We start from the raw sequence: 21610 nt of genomic DNA on the forward strand, positions 1-21610 counted from the left end.
ACAATGATTTGTTCTTTTTTCTTCACAAAGGACATGAAATACAACTGTCATCATGACAGGGGTTGGATTCTTCACTTGGAATAGTTAAGTACTATAAAAGCAGGCTCAGATTGGCTGAAGTGGTGAATGCGAATATATCTGACATACAAAAACAATATATCTGACATGTTCAGAACTACTAGGATGTTGTTGCAACAGTAGTAATAACAATAATAATAACAGTGGTTATAATAATAATAATAATTAAATTTGTTGTATGAGATGAGGAATAAAAAGTGAAATGGAAAATCAGAAAGATTAGTTCCTAAATTTCCATCCATTATGAATCACAGACCAGAAATGCATGAAAAAGTATGGAGCATTAATTTCAGAAACTGATTCAACTGGGTGACAAACATTTACAAATGCCTCACTCACCTTTGCACGACTGCTTGTCTGGTGCAAGTTCATGGCCTGGAGGACATTCACACCGGAAGCTCCCTGGAGTATTCACACATACACCACCTCTGCACAACCCTGGTGTCCGTTGGCATTCATCAATATCTGAAGAAAGACAATGTGCTCAATAAATGTGTGACATAGCACAAATACAGTGGAATCTCATTAGTATGTCCCTCATTACCACATTTTCTTGCATTGTATGTCAATTTTTGGAAGTCTCAATCCCAACTGCATTAAACACATGTTAAAATGACTTGTTTATACATCCTCTCTCAGATTAGCACAATCAAATTTGACAGTATGAGTACTGTTTGGCCACTGCAACTTTTGCTGCCTAGGGTTTTGAGAGTGATGGGAGTATGACATTTATAGCCATAGGGTGAGAAAATATGGGGATACACAATGCTGTTCAGTGCTGGCAACTTAGGCAAAAGCAGACAATGGTAAGTCCTGTATGGAATAACAAGAATATCAAAAGGTTGGCTTGCTACTCACCACATAGAGGAGGCACATTGTCACATGCAGGCACAATGGGAAAGACTGCTAAAATTATAAGTTTTCAGACACAGTCCTTCTCCCGAAATAAAAAACATACACACAGTCACAGAAACACAACTCACACACACGCATGGCCACTGTCTGTGTGCACTGGAGCTGTGGTCAGTATAAATCTATCCTTTCCATATTATTGTTAGATCGTTTGCTGTGGCAGAAATTACATGCACAAGTAGTTCATACATGTTTTACAGTAGCTCTGATGACTTGCAAGTTCTGGCAAGAAGTACAGATCAGAGGCAAGGCTGAATTTGTATCAAACAAAGAATAAACTGAATATTTATTAGCGTGTAACTCAGTTATTGGTGTTCATTTGACTGACTTTTAGTCTGAATATTTTAGAGTCAAACAGTATACTGATATGTCATGGATAAAAAGACAGTGAGACAGTTAACAAATGAAGGAAAGTGGAACATAATTCAGGAAGTGGGCAAAAATTCACACATGATGGTGCAAGAAAAATGAACATTTCTCCATCAACATTAAATAAAATAGTAAGCAAATGAAAAATAATTGAAACATAATGTTTAGAAGGAGGAAATTGCACACTAAAATGAGTGCAAGAAGGTTAGTTTTCAGAACAGGAAAATGTGCTATTGAAGTGGGTAAAACAAGCTCACGCTTCAAATATTACAACTGATGGTACTGTGATTCATGCTAAAGTAAAACACTTTGCATACAAGATTGGACTCACTTATGGGTGGATTGAAAGGCACAAGAACCAACATTATTTATAGAACAAATGTGTTCAAGGTGAGGCTGGAAGCATAAGCATTGACACTGTTCAATCATGGAAAAATACTCTTTCACCAATCATAGGATGGTATTGTCCCAATACTATTTTTAATGTAATTTAAGTGGGCTTATTATTTTATCTTGCATGTGCAGCACTTCCTCAATGTTAAGTCATATCTACATACTGTAAATGTACAAGCCAGCTTCATCCACTCATCCAAGGCACTACAAAATGCCTGAAACAAAAATACAGGAAGATTCTTGTACAGAAGAGGCTACAATAAGAAAGGTAATGATTTTGGATGTTACACATTTTGTACGAAGTGCCTAGGATTCTGTGCAAGATAGCACAATCTCAAACTTCTTTAAGAAGTCCAGCTTTCATCAGATACTTACAGAAGACATCACACTAGAAAATAAAGGTTTTGCAGCTGAAGAATGGTAGCAAATAATGGGGCGAGCAGGAAACACCGACTACCTTAGCTCCGATGTTTATGTTGAATGTGACAAAGTTGTCAGCCCATGAAAACTGATGTTGCAGGAACAGATGGCAAAGAAACAAGATGAATGGAAAGGTCAGGATGAAACAAAGCCTTTGGCAGTTCTTACAATATCAAATGCTACTGAAGAAATGGACACAGTTAAGCAGTATGTGTTGAGTTTTGAAGTCGACAAAGAAATGATGAACATATTAAGATGGACAATACAATATTAAAATTGGGACAAAAGTCAAATCTCTGTAAAGAGAGGACTACATACTGCACTTTATTACATTATAGTGTAGTCAGGCAAAGATGTATGATGTATCGACAGTTTGTCAAAATGACAACCACTATTCACTTACTAGATGTGAGGTTCTGAATGTGTTCTTGAAAACATGCACGTTGAATTATTCTAAATCTCTAAATATGGTACCCTTGATTCTGCATTAATTAAAAAAATTGTCATTAACAAATTAGGTATTTTTCAGTAGTATTTAATTCTGCTTATGAAATTCAAAATCTGTGGTGCCTTCAAAAATGTGCTAATGAGAGTTCACTATACATATTACAGAAATGAAGTGAATAAGACTTATAATTTGGCCATACATTTAGTAGGAGCTTTCTCGAAAACCATAAAGAAATGTAAAATTACTAAAAATGTTAGTAACGCTATTATTTCAGAAAGCTAGATTAGTGTATGTATTTTTATATCTATCTATTAGCAGTACTGACATTTCTCCTGAAGGTAAGTGATAATCAGCATTTCTGTCTCATAATTTTATAGTTTTCTCAAGAGAAATTTCCTTTTGATGAAAGTGAAGACATAGTATGAACATTACAGAAAGCACATCTTTACCCAAATTTCTGAAATAAAAAAATCAATTTTTTCCATTTTACTACACAGCCTGTTTTACAAGTAGAAAGGGAATATCTTTTCAATATCTTGAAAATAAATGAATTCTGAAGACAGTTGAAAATAAATTTTAGTTTTTAAATTTTATGAAATCAATAACATTCAGTTTTTTTTCATTTGTTTTAGAAAATACTCATCATCAGACAGAACTCTTGTTATTTTGGAGCATGCTTAAAGTTATCCATTTTGCCAAAGTCTTTGTTGACATTAGTCTAAAAAGAATTTGGTAAGAAACAGCTTTTAAATATGTATCTTACAAATTATATATAGATACATGCTGAGGTACTGCCAGTTAACCCTTCTAAAGCAATATCTTCCACAGTACTATGTGAACTGATATAAATTTGTACTTTGTTAAAACTTCCTTGATGAAACCTATAGGTATCAGATGGTCAGTTAAACAGTGCTTAGCAGTCAATAACATTAATATTAGTTTAACATATATCAAATGTTGTTCTGCTTACTTAAATAGTTATGTATGATACCGAGCAAAAAGTGTTCCCTGTTATGAGTTAAAAAATGATGTGACAAAATAATCAATGATACACCAAAATTCTAAATTGTTGTACAAATGAATATGAGAGTGCTTCTGTGAGCTTGAAAAATAAAACAATAATAATAATAATAATGAATTAATGATAGAGGCCACACATAAAGAGGGCAAAAAGTTGTTCAACCAAGCAAAGAAAATAGTCTATAAAATGAAAAGTAACAAAGGGGAACCTGTATTTAGAAAGTAAGAAGAATGTGCCCTCCAGTCATTAACTCAAAATACTAACAAATTTTTTCAGTGAAGGACAACATTGCAGAAGACATGCTGTTCCTTTCACTTCAGCTAGATATTTCAAATTTTTCTGCAGGTACTCTTAAACAAACAAAATATAGGTCACAGGGAAAAACCAATACTCTTACAGTAATTATGAAAAATAACATAGCACTTCAAGGCAAGAGAAAAACCAATACCAAACCTTTTATTGGGGAACAATAAGGGCAAAATATGACAACAGATTTCCAATAAACTTGTGACTGTTCAGAAAACACGAAAAGACATGCACAAGATAAACAGAAAGTGGGTGAGAGGATGCAATTCAGTCTGCCCATTACAGCATCTCACAGGAAACAACATTTTATTAGTTTCACAAATGCCACTACGTATCATTCTAAACTATATATAGCACATGCTATGATTTATTGCTAACCAACTAACTCTTCAAACTATACTATGTTCATATGCACATTAGAATTTTCTCTTCTAACTGAAAAAAATGTATACAGCAGACAGACTATCAGTTTCTGTGCATGCATCCAGGACATAATTACCTCCTCTTCTGATATTTCCACTGACAACTTTACAGCCATTGTCAATGTGAACATATGACAGATTTCTTAATATGAAGATGTGCCTATTATTATCTGACGTGCTAAAAGTTTTAGTCATGTGGTTTTCGCATCTCAGAGCCTAAAAGGAACACTTTTGCCACTACAATTACGGAAGTTACTTTTGTCATTAACAACAAATTTGGTCGTAGAGTGAATATAAAAAGGATGTCCTATTAGTACACCTAACCACTCATAGTAAGGTATATCTGTACATATGACAGCGTGTCTGCTCTGTATATGCCCTAATCTCTCTGACGTTATTCTTATGTTATACATGATAGAAATGTTGCATGGTCTTAGCTTGAATACCACTTCTCTAGATTTACTTACTACAGTTTCAAGAGAATAACATGGTGATTTTTTCTCACAGTTCCCATTTAAGTATATCTGCTACTATTTTATATGAGCTATTCTGACCACTACAATTGTAGCAGTGCGTCCCCGAATTTACTTAAGGTTTGCTCTCTACTTAGCAGTTGCTCTAGACTTTCCAGTGATCATGTCAAAAAATCTAATTGTTCTGTTCCAATTAATATTACTTAGTTCATTGTTAGTAAGAAATTAACAGATTTAGAGGCTGCTAAAGTCAAACATTCTATTTAATGTTTCTGAGAATATGCTTGACTGTGTATGAGTTTTGCTGAACAAAACCTAGGTTCGCTGCAACATTTCCCAATCACAAACAGCAAGCGTTTTTAAAGGGGGTGCATATGTCACTATCTGAATACTCCCGATCTGGCAAGGAGAAACCGATGGCTGTTAATTTCATCAAAAGGGAGTGTAAGCTGCATATTCCTCAAATTTCTTGAAAAACCTCTGTATAGTCATTAAGTTTTCCTTGTATTCATATGAGAATTTATGGATGAATGAGCAAGTATTTTTCATGGATGAAGATGATCATGCCTGGTTGCAGAAAAACACTGTGAAAGTGATAGATCTGTGATTTTGAAGGCTAAAACATAGCAAAACATACAGGAAATTTATTCTGATAAAATAAAATAACTGGGACTGTACTACAAAAGTTCACTGGATACTTTTGTAGACTTTCATAACACAATACGAAATAGTGCTATGAGCAAAGTAATCTGACATGAGATTTTGTTATCTATCAGGAAAGAAGGGCTTTGAATTTAGAGTTTGACTATCAACTTTTATTATTATTATTTGAGGGTACTACTAATCATTTTCCTCTCTGGAGCCAGCAATATTGTAAAATTAGGTGATATATTTTAGTATGCATCAGAAACAAGTCTGTTTAAGTGAGGTCTTGATTGCGTCTGCTGAGGCTAAATTTGGTACACACAACACATCTACAATTCTTTCATTTGAGCTAGTACATACTTGTTTGACATCAAGATGTTCTTAATTGCTTGAGAGGATTCTCACATTTTATGAAATGCATAAAAGAATGTTCACTTATATCTCTGCTTCTGTCAAGCTGTTCCACACCAACTGTAACTGTATTCACAGTAATCTCATTCTCACATTGTTGTGAATATTGAGATATGTATTTGACAATACACAAGATGAATCAGAATGTCGTATCATTTATAATGTACTTTCTACGTTATTAGTGAGATATTGCATGTCAGACCAACAGAAAAAAGTGTATTTGTTAAAAAATGACAATATTTTTACACAACAATATAAACTAAATTAAGAATAAGGTGTGTTAGAGAATATGCACTTCTATTTTAGCACATGCTAAGCAACTGCTTACCCATGCACACCTGCATCATCATGGTACTCTCGTAGCCAGGCTTGCAGTCACAAACGAAGTTCCCAGGTGTGTTGCGGCATTCTCCATCACCACATACACCATGCATGATGCTGCATTCATCAATGTCTGTCCACACAGATATTAGCAAACATAATTTTGAGAAATGCTATAATCCTATGTAGTAAACAAGTCAGTCTATATTAAATTAAGAGCAAATGATAGAGTCCACAATTGGAAATATGGTCTTGGGTAAGGGCATTATTGTGTAACAAGGCTCTTTTTATTTAAATCAAAATGGTGCAACCAGCACAGCTAAAGTTAAGACAGAATGTATGCAGTAGGAATACAACATGGGGTGGCTGAGAGACACTGTGTATAACAAACATGAGCCCAGTGAAGGCATAACACCTCCAAAAATGTGCCAGTGTGGAGTGGAGTAAGTGATACACCACTGCGTCAATGGAAGTTCAAATGATTCACAACTTATCCATTGGGAGTGTCTTATACAGAACACAGTCACACTCGACAGCTAACACCATACTCCAAATACAGCCACTCCACATCAGAGCCTTGTGACCAAGGAGAGCTAATAAAAAGCTGATTGCAGGCTGACAACAGCCGCATTTCTTTGCACATCTCATCTAAGCGACATCTCTGAGGACTGACAGTCCCATTGGTCATATATCGTTTGTGAAACCTCATCCCTGCCTTCAGTGCTAGGCCTTGCTATTCAGGACTCAAGTTCTGTGCAGGTGTTTAATAATTTCATTCTACTAAACTTGAAACATTTCGCTCATTGTGTCACTGCATCAATCAAGTAGTAATACATTAAAATGTAGCAAATCTTCAACTGTTCCTATGTTCGCTTAGGAAACTGGCAATTCCCATATATATTCTTACTGTGTAGTGTGTATGTGTGTGTGTGTGTGTGTGTGTGTGTGTGTGTGTGTGTGTGTGCGCGCATGCACATATGGTGATTACATGTTGGACAAGATTTTTATTCAACACACTTACTCTCCATACAATACGAAAGTACTAAATATGGGCTGCAGTGATAATGAGGCTCTGTTATTAACAATGGAACTATGTCCAGAAAAAAGGGCACTCATCAAAATGTGTTATGCAGGGACATCAGTAGGTTTACCTACTTCTGATATCTACTAAGCCGGGGAAAATGGAATGAAGTGCTCAATGAAACAGATGTAGAGCGCTTGCCCGCAAAAGGCAAAGGTCCCGAGTTCGAGTCTCGGTCGGGCACACAGTTTTAATCTGCCAGGAAGTTTCAAACAGATGTAAACATTATGCTGAACATATTTCATGAAACATATAATTTTATTTTGATCTAACTTTACCTATTAAGCAACATGATTAAAACCAGCTGGTAACAAAATCTGGATTGAAACTGGCATAAAAATTTGCTGATTTTTGGATTAATATGAAAACAAATTCCTGTATCATTAGAAATGCAAAATTATACCAGACATTGCAACATGATATACCATATGTTATTAAAGAAGCAAAAGAGCGCTAGTAATGAATACATCTCAAAAAACAGGCATCAACCACAATGAAAATCATCAAGTCTGAAACAGTTACAAAACAATGGCAAAATATATGAGTAGTTTATGGCTTATCATCTGACATTGTCACACACACCACAGTTGGGGGATTATGACATAATTAGAGGCTGGATTTTTATGTAAATATGTGTTCTATTCCTTTGTTACTATGCATGTGAAAAGAGTAAATATTCACAATCTGTAATATCAGCATTGATATACTTCATTCTAGTGTTACATATTTCTCTGTAATTATATCTTACATATTTTAACTTTAGCATACATAAAATGCCATATTATTACTTTTTTACACTTTTATATTTTCCCATACCCTCCCTCATAAGGAAGCTCCCTTAGAAAAATATCTGGATCTGACCTACCACAGAAGTTGAATACAGGAAGTGTAATTTCTGATAAAATCATGCTCTTCTGCAATAAAATGTGATTAATTGCACTTGAGAGTTGGATTAAGAAGGACATGCTTCAGTTTAATTTTCTAATATTCAGAATGACTGTTCTCAAAAACAAAGCAGATATAATAATAATAATATTGCGTGTAGCACTGCAGTGGCATTATTGTGTTTAGTAAACACCTTTGTATGCTGTTAAGATTGGCAATGGGCAAACAACAGGGTATTGGCCAGAAGTTTTCCAATTAATATTGACTTCTACCGATTCAGAGCTAGGGAATATGTGCACCAAGAAAATTTTGCTAAATAGTACTTTTAAGAGTTGATCTCATTGTTCAAGAGGCGTCCTGTTGTATCAAAATTAACATCTAATTTAAGATCTTGGGTTATGATGGACAACATTTCACTACTGATGGAGAGATTGTTCTATGTTGAGCATGCAATACTGGAGCTCTATCAAGTTCAACTTTAGCAACATATACACAGTGATGCACACAGAAAGAACAAAGCAGAACAATCCTTTAAGAAGCAAATGTTATTGATGTAGCTGCAAAAGACTCCAAATTCTGCAAATGAATTTTTCCATAATTTGTGCTCCATTATTGTTGCTGCAAACATTGTATTGTATGAACTATAAGTGCCTGCATATTACGAATATCTACAAAAGTACTGTTGGCGACAGATTCCTGATGAACTGACATTAAGGAAAAACTATTTAGATTTTTGCTATGAGAAGGCCCTGAATAGTGTGCAACACTGTATAAGTAACCACCACACATGGATAGCCATTATTAATAAAATATTCCGGCCTATTATACGATGGGCGAATGGATTTCACATTAAAGTAAAATGTTTTGTCCCCATCTGTGGGGGACATTCTCAAGGGGTTTAGTAGCTAAGATCCCCCTTGAAAATTGTCCTCCATAGATGGGGAAGAAACGGATTTTGGCATAATAGTCCAGAATATTTTATTAATTGTGACATTTCCAGCCATGAAAGTTTACATTTTACATATGGATAGCCATTGATGAAATGATGGTCATATATTGACATACCATTAGCAATCTCATCATTGGCAAACTTGACAGAGAATAACCATTGTCAAAACCACCACTGATTCCCTGCAGAGTACTGGAATGAACAAATCATTCAGCACTAGCTTATGTCTTGAATGACTGCCTTACAGTGCTGTGGCCTGAGGGAATTCTAGAAAAGAAGTTCTTGTTATGTATTTGGTTGCTGCAGTCTACATGCTGAAGGCAGCAAGTTCCCTATGAGTATTCTACCACATTTATTCTAGTGAAGCTGCCTGGCACATGCACTGCAACACATCACCAAAGGAGTGCACAGTAGCTATCCAGAAGTAAATAAGCTAATTTCATACACCAAGATAGTGTTTCTCAAAGCCCCACATTGTTTACCACTCTGCGGAGAACTGCTGCCTAATCTAGTGTTGCCACTTGAAGCTGTCCTAATGAGGCAAGTACATTGACTGAATGAGGCACGTACATTGACTGAAGTTGTTTGTTTTATAACAAACATCTTCAAGCAGTGAAATCCATTAATGATTCATTTTAAACCGAACCTTCAGTTTCAAAATGAGATGCACAAAATGTTTTTACTGAGCCTAAAATTGAAAATTCTCTGGTATACATCTATAGCAACTTTGGACTTCTTGCCAGCAGCATTAAAGAGCACACTCCAATGGGCATCTCTCCAGAAATATTTCAGCCCCTAAAATTGGCACCATCAACATCCTGTGATGAGGAAAAAATCATTTTCCACCTACATAAACATTCTTTCTCATCGGTAGAATTCTATGACTCCAGAGAATTTGGAGAAGTGGCTCGCTGTTCAATGAGCTCCAAAATCAAATGTGAGGTAGGGCACACCTCAGTAATTTCAGGAAATATAATTTTATTTTATGCTTCTGGCATTTTTAAGTGCATATTAAGATAATATGATAGTCTATGGTAGCTTCAGTTGAAATTATTCTTTTATTTTAAATGTTCAACAAAATATTTTTATGATATTACACACTTTTTTAAATATTTGACTAATTTTAATTGCATAAATATGTACAGATTTTGCATGTTGGAATTACCCCAAAAATCTGGACTTCAGTCATAGTACAGAACAGTTTCTTCAATCTCCTGGAGAATTTATGCATCTTAGAAATATCAAGATGCAACATATACACTTTTGTAAAAAGTGGGCCTTGCCTGGGACACTGGTTTGCAACAGCGCAGCTGTAATTGTTTCAAGTTTCACATTCTGATTTTTGTGAAATTGTGAAACTGTTTTCTTTCAACTCCCATTTGTTATGAATATACTGTAAGATACATCTTAAGAATAACTCTCAATTACAGCTGCACCATGTGAAATACCAGTTTCTCTTGAAATTTCATGCACTCCCCATTGCTTGAAGTTGCTGCTTATGTACTGGCCTCAAGTTGAAATTTATGTGTGGTCTCTAAAATGCTTTGGGTCTTGAAATCTTTGTATTACAATATTAAGTGTGAAACAAGACACTGATCCCATTTGTAGCCATACTGAATTGGCAGGCACCGTTACAGACACGAAATTCTTGTGGCAGTGGCTCATGAAGAGTGTTTTATTTCATATATATATATCCCGAGATAATTTAATGTAAATTGCAAATTTCAAATGGTGGAAGTTTAAGTACTTTGTTCCCTACAACAAATATTTAAATTCTTATTGACAAAGCTTGACAAGTACTCTCAATATGAAATGCAATAGCCAGAATATCTGTTTAAATAAATAACTACTACAAGTAATGAGAAAAAACTAACTAATAACGAGTTAGCAATATTTTTTTCCATCAATAAGAAAATTCAACTTTTCCTGTTACTTTTGCTTTATGTTGTACAATCATGAGAGATTATTTAGCCATAAATTTCAAAAGAGAAATTTACGACAACATTTGTTCATCTCACAGAAAACAGGAAGAATGAGCAATGTAGTTCGCATCCATAAAATATTATAGTTATATCATGATTTATCATGAATTTGGTCAACTTGAAGATAAATCTTAAGAAGTCTGTAAACTAAGCTCAAACAGTTGCATTTTTGGTGAAACTGGTATATAAATCTGACAAAGGAAAACACTAATTTTAACTACAGAGTTTTTACAAAGCTGGATTTATGTCAGAGTATGAAAAATCTTCCAGAATGAAATTTTCACTTTGCAGCAGAGTGTGCACTGATATAAAACTTCCTGGCAGATTAAAACTGTGTGCCAGACCGAGACTTGATTCTGGGATCTTTGGCTTTTATGGCAAGTGTTTTACTGACTGAGCTACTCAGGCATGGCTCACAACCTGTCCTCACAGCTCACAGCATAAAGGAAGAAAGAAAAACTAAAATGTTAAATATTCTGCTACTAAAAACATACAATAGCGATACAGGTATCTTACCAATGCAGCCAATGCTATTCTCATCAAGTGCGTAGCCACGATTGCAGCGGCAACTGAAGCTGCCTACACTATTTCTGCATCTGCCATTGACACACATTCCAGTAAATTCTGTGCACTCATTGATGTCCTTGCGGTCAACAAATCCAGGTCCACGTGGACACAGTTCTCTGTGGGCATCAGTCCCTGGCCGTGGACATGGCTCGCAACGTGTACTCTCTCCAGAGCCACCCCATGCACGCCCCACAGTGGAGCAGCAGCAGAGACTCCGTGAGTAGATGCCTACCAGTGCACCAGAGCAAGCACCATGGCGGTACTCAGTGTAACATGTTTCTTCACGCATATCCAAACACATAGTCCCTAAAAAAGGAAATGGTCACTTATTTAGTAAAGGAATTTCAATAGACTAACGCAAAAGCATGTTTCCCTATATGTCTCTGATATTCACTGGTTGAACAATGGATAGTCCAGGATGGAATAATGACAATATTACGAGAAGGATAGATTACTATTCACCATAGAGCAGACATAATGAGTCGCGGGTAGGCTCAACAAAAAGACTGTCAACAAGTGAGCTTTTGGCTGAAAAGCCTTTCATCAGAATTGGACAACACACACACACACACACACACACACACACACACACACACACACACACATTCATGCAAACACAATTCACACACGCATGACCACAGTCACTGGCTGCCGAGACTCTGGTCTCGGCAGCCAGGGACAGTGGTTATATGTGTGTGAATTGCGTTTGCATGAATGTGTGTGTGTGTGTTTTTTGTATATTTCAGAAGAAGGCCTTCTGGCTGAAAGCTTACATGTTTAGAAGTCTTTTTGTTGTGCCTGTATGCGACTCAACATCTCCTCTATATGGTGAGTGGCAATCTATCCATTTCATAACATAGGCATTATTCCATTCTGGATTTTTCATTGTTTGAATTTTTTTCTAAATATTATAAAATACCTAATGACAGAGTGAGTTTATGAAAAACATGAAAAAGAATAACATAGGGAAGAAGAAGTAAAGGAAAGAGGAATAACATACGGAAGAAGAAATATAGGAAAGAGAGATTTTTATGGAAAACATTAAACTGGTAAGATACAATGCAGGAGGGAAAAGGAAACAGATACAAAGTGATCTGAATACAGTAAAAAAGAAACACAGTGAAACAACGAAGGGGTATTGGAAGAAAAGAAAAGGACAACAAAAGGATTAAGAACTGAAGCTGAGGTATGGTCCCTACAAAGCCTCAAGTCAAGAAGAAGAAGAAGAAGACGAAGAAGAATGTATTTTCAACAGAATATTTATTTTAATAAGACACATGTTAACATTAATCTTCATGTACTTTTTTTTTGCTCTATGGAATGCAAAATTTTGTTGTTAACATCTGTAATCTAAAAGCAGGAGTAGCATTGGTAATTAAAAAACATGGAGAAAAATGTCTTCATACATTGTTACTCAACTTTACTTTGGAAAAGACCAAAGTGAGACATGTGACCACAGATGTCTCAGATTTAATTAATTTTACTAAACTGAAACAACTCTGACACCTTAATATTTATGCAAGATATTTGGTACATGAAAATCTGTGATACTCAAGCTTTAATCTCATGCTACCTTTACCTAGGATCATTGATTTGTCTCCCTTTGACTAGTTACAAATTCACGGACCATTTAAAAATGGTTCTAACAACAATTACAGACCCACATGTTGGGTAGGCAGTGGAGTGAGCACTTTACATCTGTCTTATGTTTAATCAATACACATACAGAAAAACAAAGTCACTTTCAGTAGATACAATAAAACAATGTTATTCATAATGTGGTTTATGCATAAACTTTTAGAGTCTTAGACCCTACACAAATTTACAAATTGGTCAAGTTGTTCTTCATCATCTACTTCTGGATATTAGTCTTTATGTTGTGATGAAGGAATGCTTGACCTAATATACACAGACTTATGAATCAATAATTCTCTCGTTTATTTTAAACAATTTTAAGAGTAATTTTGAACAAACATTTGACAGGTTACCTATACAAAATATTTTGGGTGTTATCCAAGTCTAAAACCTGATGGATTAGTTCACAACGGTCTCGTTTTGAATGTTAGTATTCTGGTTGCTATGTGTTTACTTATCAATTGTTGTTGGTGTTGTGGTCTTCAGTCCTGAGACTGGTTTGATGCAGCTCTCCATGCTACTCTATCCTGTGCAAGCTACTTTATCTCCCAGTACTCACTGCAACCTACATCCTTCTGAATCTGCTTAGTGTTTTCATCTCTTGGTCCCCCTCTACAATTTTTACCCTCCACGCTGCCCTCCAATGCTAAATTTGTGATCCCTTGATGCCTCAGAACATGTCCTACCAACCGGTCCCTTCTTCTTGTCAAGTTGTGCCACAAACTCCTCTTCTCCCCAATTCTATTCAATACCTCCTCATTAGTTATGTGATCTACTCATCTAATCTTCAGCATTCTTCTGTAGCACCACATTTCGAAAGCTTCTATTCGCTACATTCCACACAAACACTTTCAGAAATGACTTCCTGACACTTAAATCTATACTCGATGTTAACAAATTTCTCTTCTTCAGAAATGCTTTCCTTGCCACTGCCAGTCTACATTGTATATCCTCTCTACTTTGACCATAATCAGTTATTTTGCTCCCCAAATAGCAAAACTCCATTACTACTTTAAGTGTCTCATTTCCTAATCTAATTCCCTCAGCATCACCCGATTTAATTTGACTACATTCCATTATCCTCGTTTTGCTTTTGTTGATGTTCATCTTATATCCTCCTTTCAAGACACTGTCCATTCCGTTCAACTGCTCTTCCAAGTCCTTTGCTGTCTCTGACAGAATTACAATGTCATCGGCGAATCTCAAAGTTTCTATTTCTTCTCCATGAATTTTAATACCTACTCCGAATTTTTCTTTTGTTTCCTTTACTGCTTGCTCAATATACAGATAGAATAACATCAGGGATAGGCTACAACCCTGTCTCACTCCCTTCCCAACCACTGCTTCCCTTTCATGCCCCTCGACTCTTATAACTGCCATCTTCTTTCTGTACAAATTGTAAATAGCCTTTCGCTCCCTGTATTTTACCCCTGCCACCTTCAGAATTTGAAAGAGAGTATTCCAGTTAACATTGTCAAAAGCTTTCTCTAAGTCTACAAATGCTAGAAACGTAGGTTTGCCTTTTCTTAATCTTTCTTCTACGATAAGTCGTAAGGTTAGTATTGCCTCACGTATTCCAACATTTCTACGAAATCCAAACTGATCCTCCCCGAGGTCCGCCTCTACCAGTTTTTCCATTCATCTGTAAAGAATTTGCGTTAGTATTTTGCATCCGTGACTTATTAAACTGATAGTTAGGTAATTTTCACTTCTGTCAACACCTGCTTTCTTTGGGATTGGTATTATTATATTCTTCTTGAAGTCTGAGGGTATTTCCCCTGTCTCATACATCTTGCTCACCAGATGGTAGAGTTTTGTCAGAACTCGCTCTCCCAAGGCCATCAGTAGTTCTAATGGAATGTTGTCTACTCCCAGGGCCTTTTTTCGACTCAGGTCTTTCAGTGCTCTGTCAAACTCTTCACGCAGTATCATATCTCACATTTCATCTTCATCTACATCCTCTTCCATTTCCATAATATTGTCCTCAAGTACATCGCCCTTGTATAGACCCTCTATATAGTCCTTCCACCTTTCTGCTTTCCCTTCTTTGCTTAGAACTGGGTTTCCATCTAAGCTCTTGATATTCGTACAAGTGGTTCTCTTTTCTCCAAAGGTCTCTTTAATTTTCCTGTAGGCAGTATCCATCTTGCCCCTAGTGATATGTGCCTCTACATCCTTACATTTGTCCTCTAGCCATCCCTGCTTAGGCATTTTGTACTTCCTGTCGATCTCATTTTTGAGACGTTTGTATTCCTTTTTGCCTGCTTCTTTCTTCTTCTTTCGTTCCACCCTCTTTGGGGTACGCTGGATCAATCATTTCTTTGTGCATTGTTCTTTTCTTATGGCCCAGTATTTCTTCCTTCTTTCTGATCATCTTCTCCTATCTTCTTCCGTGATGAAGGGTTTGGACTTTTGTGTGGATTTGTCTTGCAACCTTATGTTTTCATCTTTAGTAATTAATTTAGCAGTTCGATCAATAAGTGAATTTCCTGAAATCTTTAATTCCACTAGGTCTTTCTCAGTCTCTTTAAACCAGTTGGGCTTCGTTTTGCAGTTACGGAAGAAGTCAAAGATTTGTTTAGTTAATCTGTTGGAATTCATTCTGAGAAGATGACCATAAAAATTTATTCTCCTTATTCGCATAGAATCTGAAAGTTTTTCAATTTTCTTGTAGAGAGTTTCATTTTTGATGTGTATAATTTTATTGTCTCGAAATTTTGGCCCAATGATTTGCCTGCTTCATTTACTGTGTTTTTATACTTTCTCCTTTCATCAATTAAATTCAATACTTCCTTCTGTTACCCAAGGATTTCTACTAGCCCTCATCTTTTTACCAACTTGATCCTCTGCTGCCTTCACTACTTCATCCCTCAGAGCTACCCATTCTTCTTCTACTAAACCTACTCCCGCATTACTCCTGTTTGATTTTGTATGAGGGCAGTTCAATAAGTAACGCAACACATTTTTTTTCTTGGCCAATTTTGGTTGAAAAAACCGGAAATTTCTTGTGGAATATTTTCAAACATTCCCACTTCGTCTCGTATAGTTTCATTGACTTCCGAGAGGTGGCAGCACTGTACGGAGCTGTTAAAATGGTGTCTGTAATGGATGTGCGTTGCAAACAACGGGCAGTGATCGAGTTTCTTTTGGCGGAAAACCAGGGCATCTCAGATATTCATAGGCGCTTGCAGAATGTCTACGGTGATCTGGCAGTGGACAAAAGCACGGTGAGTCGTTGGGCAAAGCGTGTGTCATCATCGCCGCAAGGTCAAGCAAGACTGTCTGATCTCCCGCGTGCGGGCCGGCCGTGCACAGCTGTGACTCCTGCAATGGCGGAGCGTGCGAACACACTCGTTCGAGATGATCGACGGATCACCATCAAACAACTCAGTGCTCAACTTGACATCTCTGTTGGTAGTGCTGTCACAATTGTTCACCAGTTGGGATATTCAAAGGTTTGTTCCCGCTGGGTCCCTCGTTGTCTAACCGCACACCATAAAGAGCAAAGGAGAACCATCTGTGCGGAATTGCTTGCTCGTCATGTGGCTGAGGGTGACAATTTCTTGTCAAAGATTGTTACAGGCGATGAAACATGGGTTCATCACTTCGAACCTGAAACAAAACGGCAATCAATGGAGTGGCGCCACACCCACTCCCCTACCAAGAAAAAGTTTAAAGCCATACCCTCAGCCGGTAAAGTCATGGTTACAGTCTTCTGGGACGCTGAAGGGGTTATTCTGTTTGATGTCCTTCCCCATGGTCAAACGATCAACTCTGAAGTGTATTGTACTACTCTTCAGAAATTGAAGAAACGACTTCAGCGTGTTCGTAGGCACAAAAATCTGAACGAACTTCTCCTTCTTCATGACAACGCAAGACCTCACACTAGTTTTCGCACCCGAGAGGAGCTCACAGAACTTCAGTGGACTGTTCTTCCTCATGCACCCTACAGCCCCGATCTCGCACCGTCAGATTTCCATATGTTTGGCCCAATGAAGGACGCAATCCGTGGGAGGCACTATGCGGATGATGAAGAAGTTATTGATGCAGTACGACGTTGGCTCCGACATCGACCAGTGGAATGGTACCGTGCAGGCATACAGGCCCTCATTTCAAGGTGGCGTAAGGCCGTAGCATTGAATGGAGATTACGTTGAAAAATAGTGTTGTGTAGCTAAAAGATTGGGGAATAACCTGGTGTACTTCAATGCTGAATAAAACAACCCCTGTTTCAGAAAAAAATGTGTTGCATTACTTATTGAACTGCCCTCGTATTTATAACCCTGTATTCACTGAACCAAAAGTCTTGTTCCTCATGCCACCGAACTTCACTAATTCCCACTATATCTAACTTTAACCTATCCATTTCCCTTTTTGAATTTTCTAACCTACCAGACGGATTAAGAGATCTGACATTCCACGCTCCAATCCATAGAACTCCAGTTTTCTTTCTCCTGATAATGACGTCCTCTTGAGTAGTCCCCGCCCGGAGATTCAATTGGGGGACTATTTTACCTATGAATATTTTACCCAAGAGGACACCATCATCATTTAACCATACAGTAAAGCTGCATGCCCTCGGGAAAAATTACGGCTGTAGTTTCCCCTTGCTTTCAGCCGTTCGCAGTACCAGCACAGCAAGGCCGTTTTGGTTAATGTTACAAGGCCAGATCAGTCAATCATCCAGACTGTTGCCCCTGCAACTACTGAAAAGGCTGCTGCCCCTCTTCAGGAACCACACGTTTGTCTGGCCTCTCAACAGATACCCCTCCGTTGTGGTTGCACCTACGGTACGGCCATCTGTATTGCTGAGGCACACAAACCTCCCCACCAAGGGGGGGGGAGGGGGTCTTATCAACTGTAATTTTTTATTTGTAGTTCCCTGTTGCTATTTGAGTTTATATATTGTCATTTGGAGATACTGAGCAGAGCTGTGGACACGTGGAGAAATCAGAACATTTCAGACGTATTCTTCTGCTTGAGTTCAACAGATGGGTGACAACAGTGGATGCAGCCAGAAACATTTGCGTCATGTGTAGGAACAATGCCATTCCACAGAGCAAGGCAAGAAAATAGTTTTCATGTTTTAAGGAGTATGGTTTTAACATTAGGGACCCTCCACTTTCAGCAAGAGCTTCGGGGTTTGATGAACATTGTTTAAATGCATTAATCCACAATGATCTAAGTCAGTGTACTTGAGAACTGGTAAATATGATGAACTGTAATCATTCCACCATTGTGCAACCTTTGCATGCAATGGAAAAGGTTCAAAAATCAGGAGGATTGGTACTGCATGCTCCAAGGCAAAATCACAAAAATCAGCAGGTAGCCTTATGTCCATCTCTGTTTGCCCGTCATGAATTGGATAGTGTACAACACCAACCATTCCTACCCTATACTGTTACTGGTGATGAGAAATAGTGCTTTAATGCTAATGTACAGGAAAGAAGAGCATGGTTGAGCCCAAACAAGGCAGTAATTACCCACAGTAAGATCTGTGCACACCCATAAAAGATAATGTTATGCATATAGTGGAACAGCAAAGTGTGGTGTACTACAAATTGCTTGCTGACATTTATTGCCAACAACTGAGACATCTTATGGATGCAATGCAAGAACAAATGCCATGAAGACTGCGTCAATGGATGCTACTCCACTATAAAGCCAGCCTGCATTCTGCTGGACTGGCAAAAACACTACACAGGAGTTGGGTTGGGAAGTCACACCACACCTATTTTATTCACCAAATCTTGCCCTCAGATTTTCCCCTTTTCCGCTCCCTGTCAAACAACCTTCAAAGAATTTCATTTCCAGATGAAAATCTGCTCCGAGCATGGCTCAATGAGTTTATCATCTCAAACGCACATGATTTCTACAGTCACAGAATCAAAAAATATCATAGCATTGGCCGACTGTTGTAAACATAAAAGACGAATATATTATTTATGATCAAAGTCTCTGTTATATATGTCTGTTGTATTTATTAAACTTACAGAAAATGCTAAGAACTTATGCACCATTCCAATATATTCAACTTACCCACCAGAAAGGAGTGCTGCAAGTACGTTGAGCTCCATAAATTTATATATGAAGACTGCTTCTTACTACGTTTCTAAATTATTTGTAAATGACAAATGTGATCACAAAAAACCAGGGCAATAAGACGTAAACTCAATTCTCTTATCATATAAAAGTAACTTAATAGGTATCATGTACCTGTTGGATCAAGGGTCAGGCCAGGTGGACAACTACATGTAAATGAGCCATCAGTATTCACACATGTTCCACCACCTCTGCAAATTGCAGGATTCAAATCACATTCATTTATGTCTGTGCACATCTTCCCATCAACCTGGAAGAACAGTGTGTTTCATCAATATTGAACAGCTGTTACAAGAAAAATGGTAGACAAACATAACTTCTTAATAAATTTGAATTTACATGCACTATACAAACAATAAAATGTTACTGAATGGCATCAAAATTCTTGAATGCACACTTTTTATCTATATTAATGTGAAATATATGACAAACCTCTTTAAAAAAATTCTGGGCGATTATGCTATGTTTGAATGAATTCTTGCACAAACGCAGAATTTCACCCTCATCTGCAGAGGAAATTTTCAATGGGGAGTTGTAGTTTCTATGAATGTCACATAAACACCCTAAAGACCACCACAGTACCTGTAACTCCCCTTGAAGTTGTCCTTCACAGGTGGGCATGAAATGTCAGGTTTCTATAGACAGTTCATTCAATCACATTATAATACTTTAATTAGTGAGACAATAATGGTCATGAAAGTACAAATTTTACAAAAGCTACCCATATGTAAAATATGAGAATGTAGTATGATGTCCATTCTTGTCTTTTCACACATTTTTGAGACACCTGCATATAATGAAAAACAGACTTATTAAATGTGTACAGTTAGTGTCTCTGCAATTTGGATCCTGTTGGATTACATCACAGTGAAATCATATTTCACATAATTAGCAACACTGTATAAAGATAAACAAAAGAATGCTGTGTAATTGGATTTTCCTGTTTTCTTTTCCTGTAGCCTGGAAACATTACTCTGTGGATATAGAAAGTTACAGTATTGTTTAAAGACAATAAGATAACATTGTGAAAGCCCTCTATAATGGCTTTAGAACTAATAAATTCTCATTACAGTACATTTGCTCTTTATGTCTAATGATGAAAATGACTTTTAGATAAAAGCTGATAGCCACAGTCAGGTATGAGTATGATCCAAAGAACAAGGATGCATGGTTAGAGGCATCTTAGGTATAACAAGCACATTACACATACTTTTCGTTCCATAGATTAACAGTGAGGAGTTCCCCAAGAATGTGCAATAACTTACCTGTATTATCAGTAACAGGAGTATATATAATCGATATAACTGGAACTAAAAGCACAGTTGTCAAATACGAAACCCAAGTAAATTGTAACATCAGTGAGATCATGTACTGGCAAACACGGCTGGTAGTAGAAAATATTAATAGAGAGGTTTTATTTGGCTTAGATCGGCTGTCAGAGTTTAACATTATACTGAATTTTGAAGAGAGCTGCCTTTATTTTGGACTCGGGGAAGATATATATTGTGTTAAGTTTCTAGCAGACAGTTATGTTGATAAAAAAACAACTGAACACCAGAGTTTACAATTAACCGCGACAGCGTAATTGTCACCAGAGAAAGAAAACGTAAGTCATGTATCACAACGAGCTGACACACAAAATAAAGTAAATGAGTCCCCAGTATTAACCAACAACCAGAAAACAGAGTTAACTGAAATTCTACTAGAATATGAAATGGTATTTTTGGATAGTCCAGGTAGTATTAGTGACAACGTATGTAAATTTTAGATCAAAGATGATACACCATTCTTCAGTAAACCGTACCCAATACCAGTGAGTTTAAGGGGGGCTAGGATGTCAGACGACTTGGAGCAGGAGAGGCATCTCAGGACATTTTAATTTCCACTGTCTATACTTTTACAAGTAAATTCACAAAACTTTGTCAGCATCACCAGGAAGGTTTCAGAATTCACACTCATTGCAGTGGAAGTTCGAAAACATAACAAAATATATATTTTTTTTACGTGTGAAATTTCATCATTTTTTCACTTACTAATGGCTGCATTTGTTACTATAGATACACTTTTCTTCATATGTTAGAGAGATTATTCGATGAATTTTGCACAGCATACATACCATACTTACAAACAAACACAAACATACACACAAAATTCAAGCTTTCGCCACAAACTGTTGCCTCATCAGGAAAGA

At 36.9% G+C, this 21610-nt stretch overlaps 1 protein-coding gene across 1 annotated transcript in view; it reads right to left on the bottom strand.

Annotated features, from left to right (window-relative positions):
• The window catches only part of LOC124805008 (fibrillin-2-like), a 425338-nt gene that overhangs the window by 235825 nt on the left and 167903 nt on the right, over positions 1–21610 (bottom strand). Inside the window, exons 16-19 of the mRNA XM_047265408.1 lie at positions 19534–19669; positions 11633–11989; positions 6227–6352; positions 418–543 (exon numbers count right to left, since the gene is read on the bottom strand). Coding sequence (XP_047121364.1) covers positions 418–543; positions 6227–6352; positions 11633–11989; positions 19534–19669 — 745 coding nt within the window. The remainder of the gene's footprint in view (positions 1–417; positions 544–6226; positions 6353–11632; positions 11990–19533; positions 19670–21610) is intronic.

The sequence above is a fragment of the Schistocerca piceifrons genome, chromosome 7, assembly GCF_021461385.2.
Source record: "Schistocerca piceifrons isolate TAMUIC-IGC-003096 chromosome 7, iqSchPice1.1, whole genome shotgun sequence".
NCBI lineage: Eukaryota > Metazoa > Arthropoda > Insecta > Orthoptera > Acrididae > Schistocerca > Schistocerca piceifrons.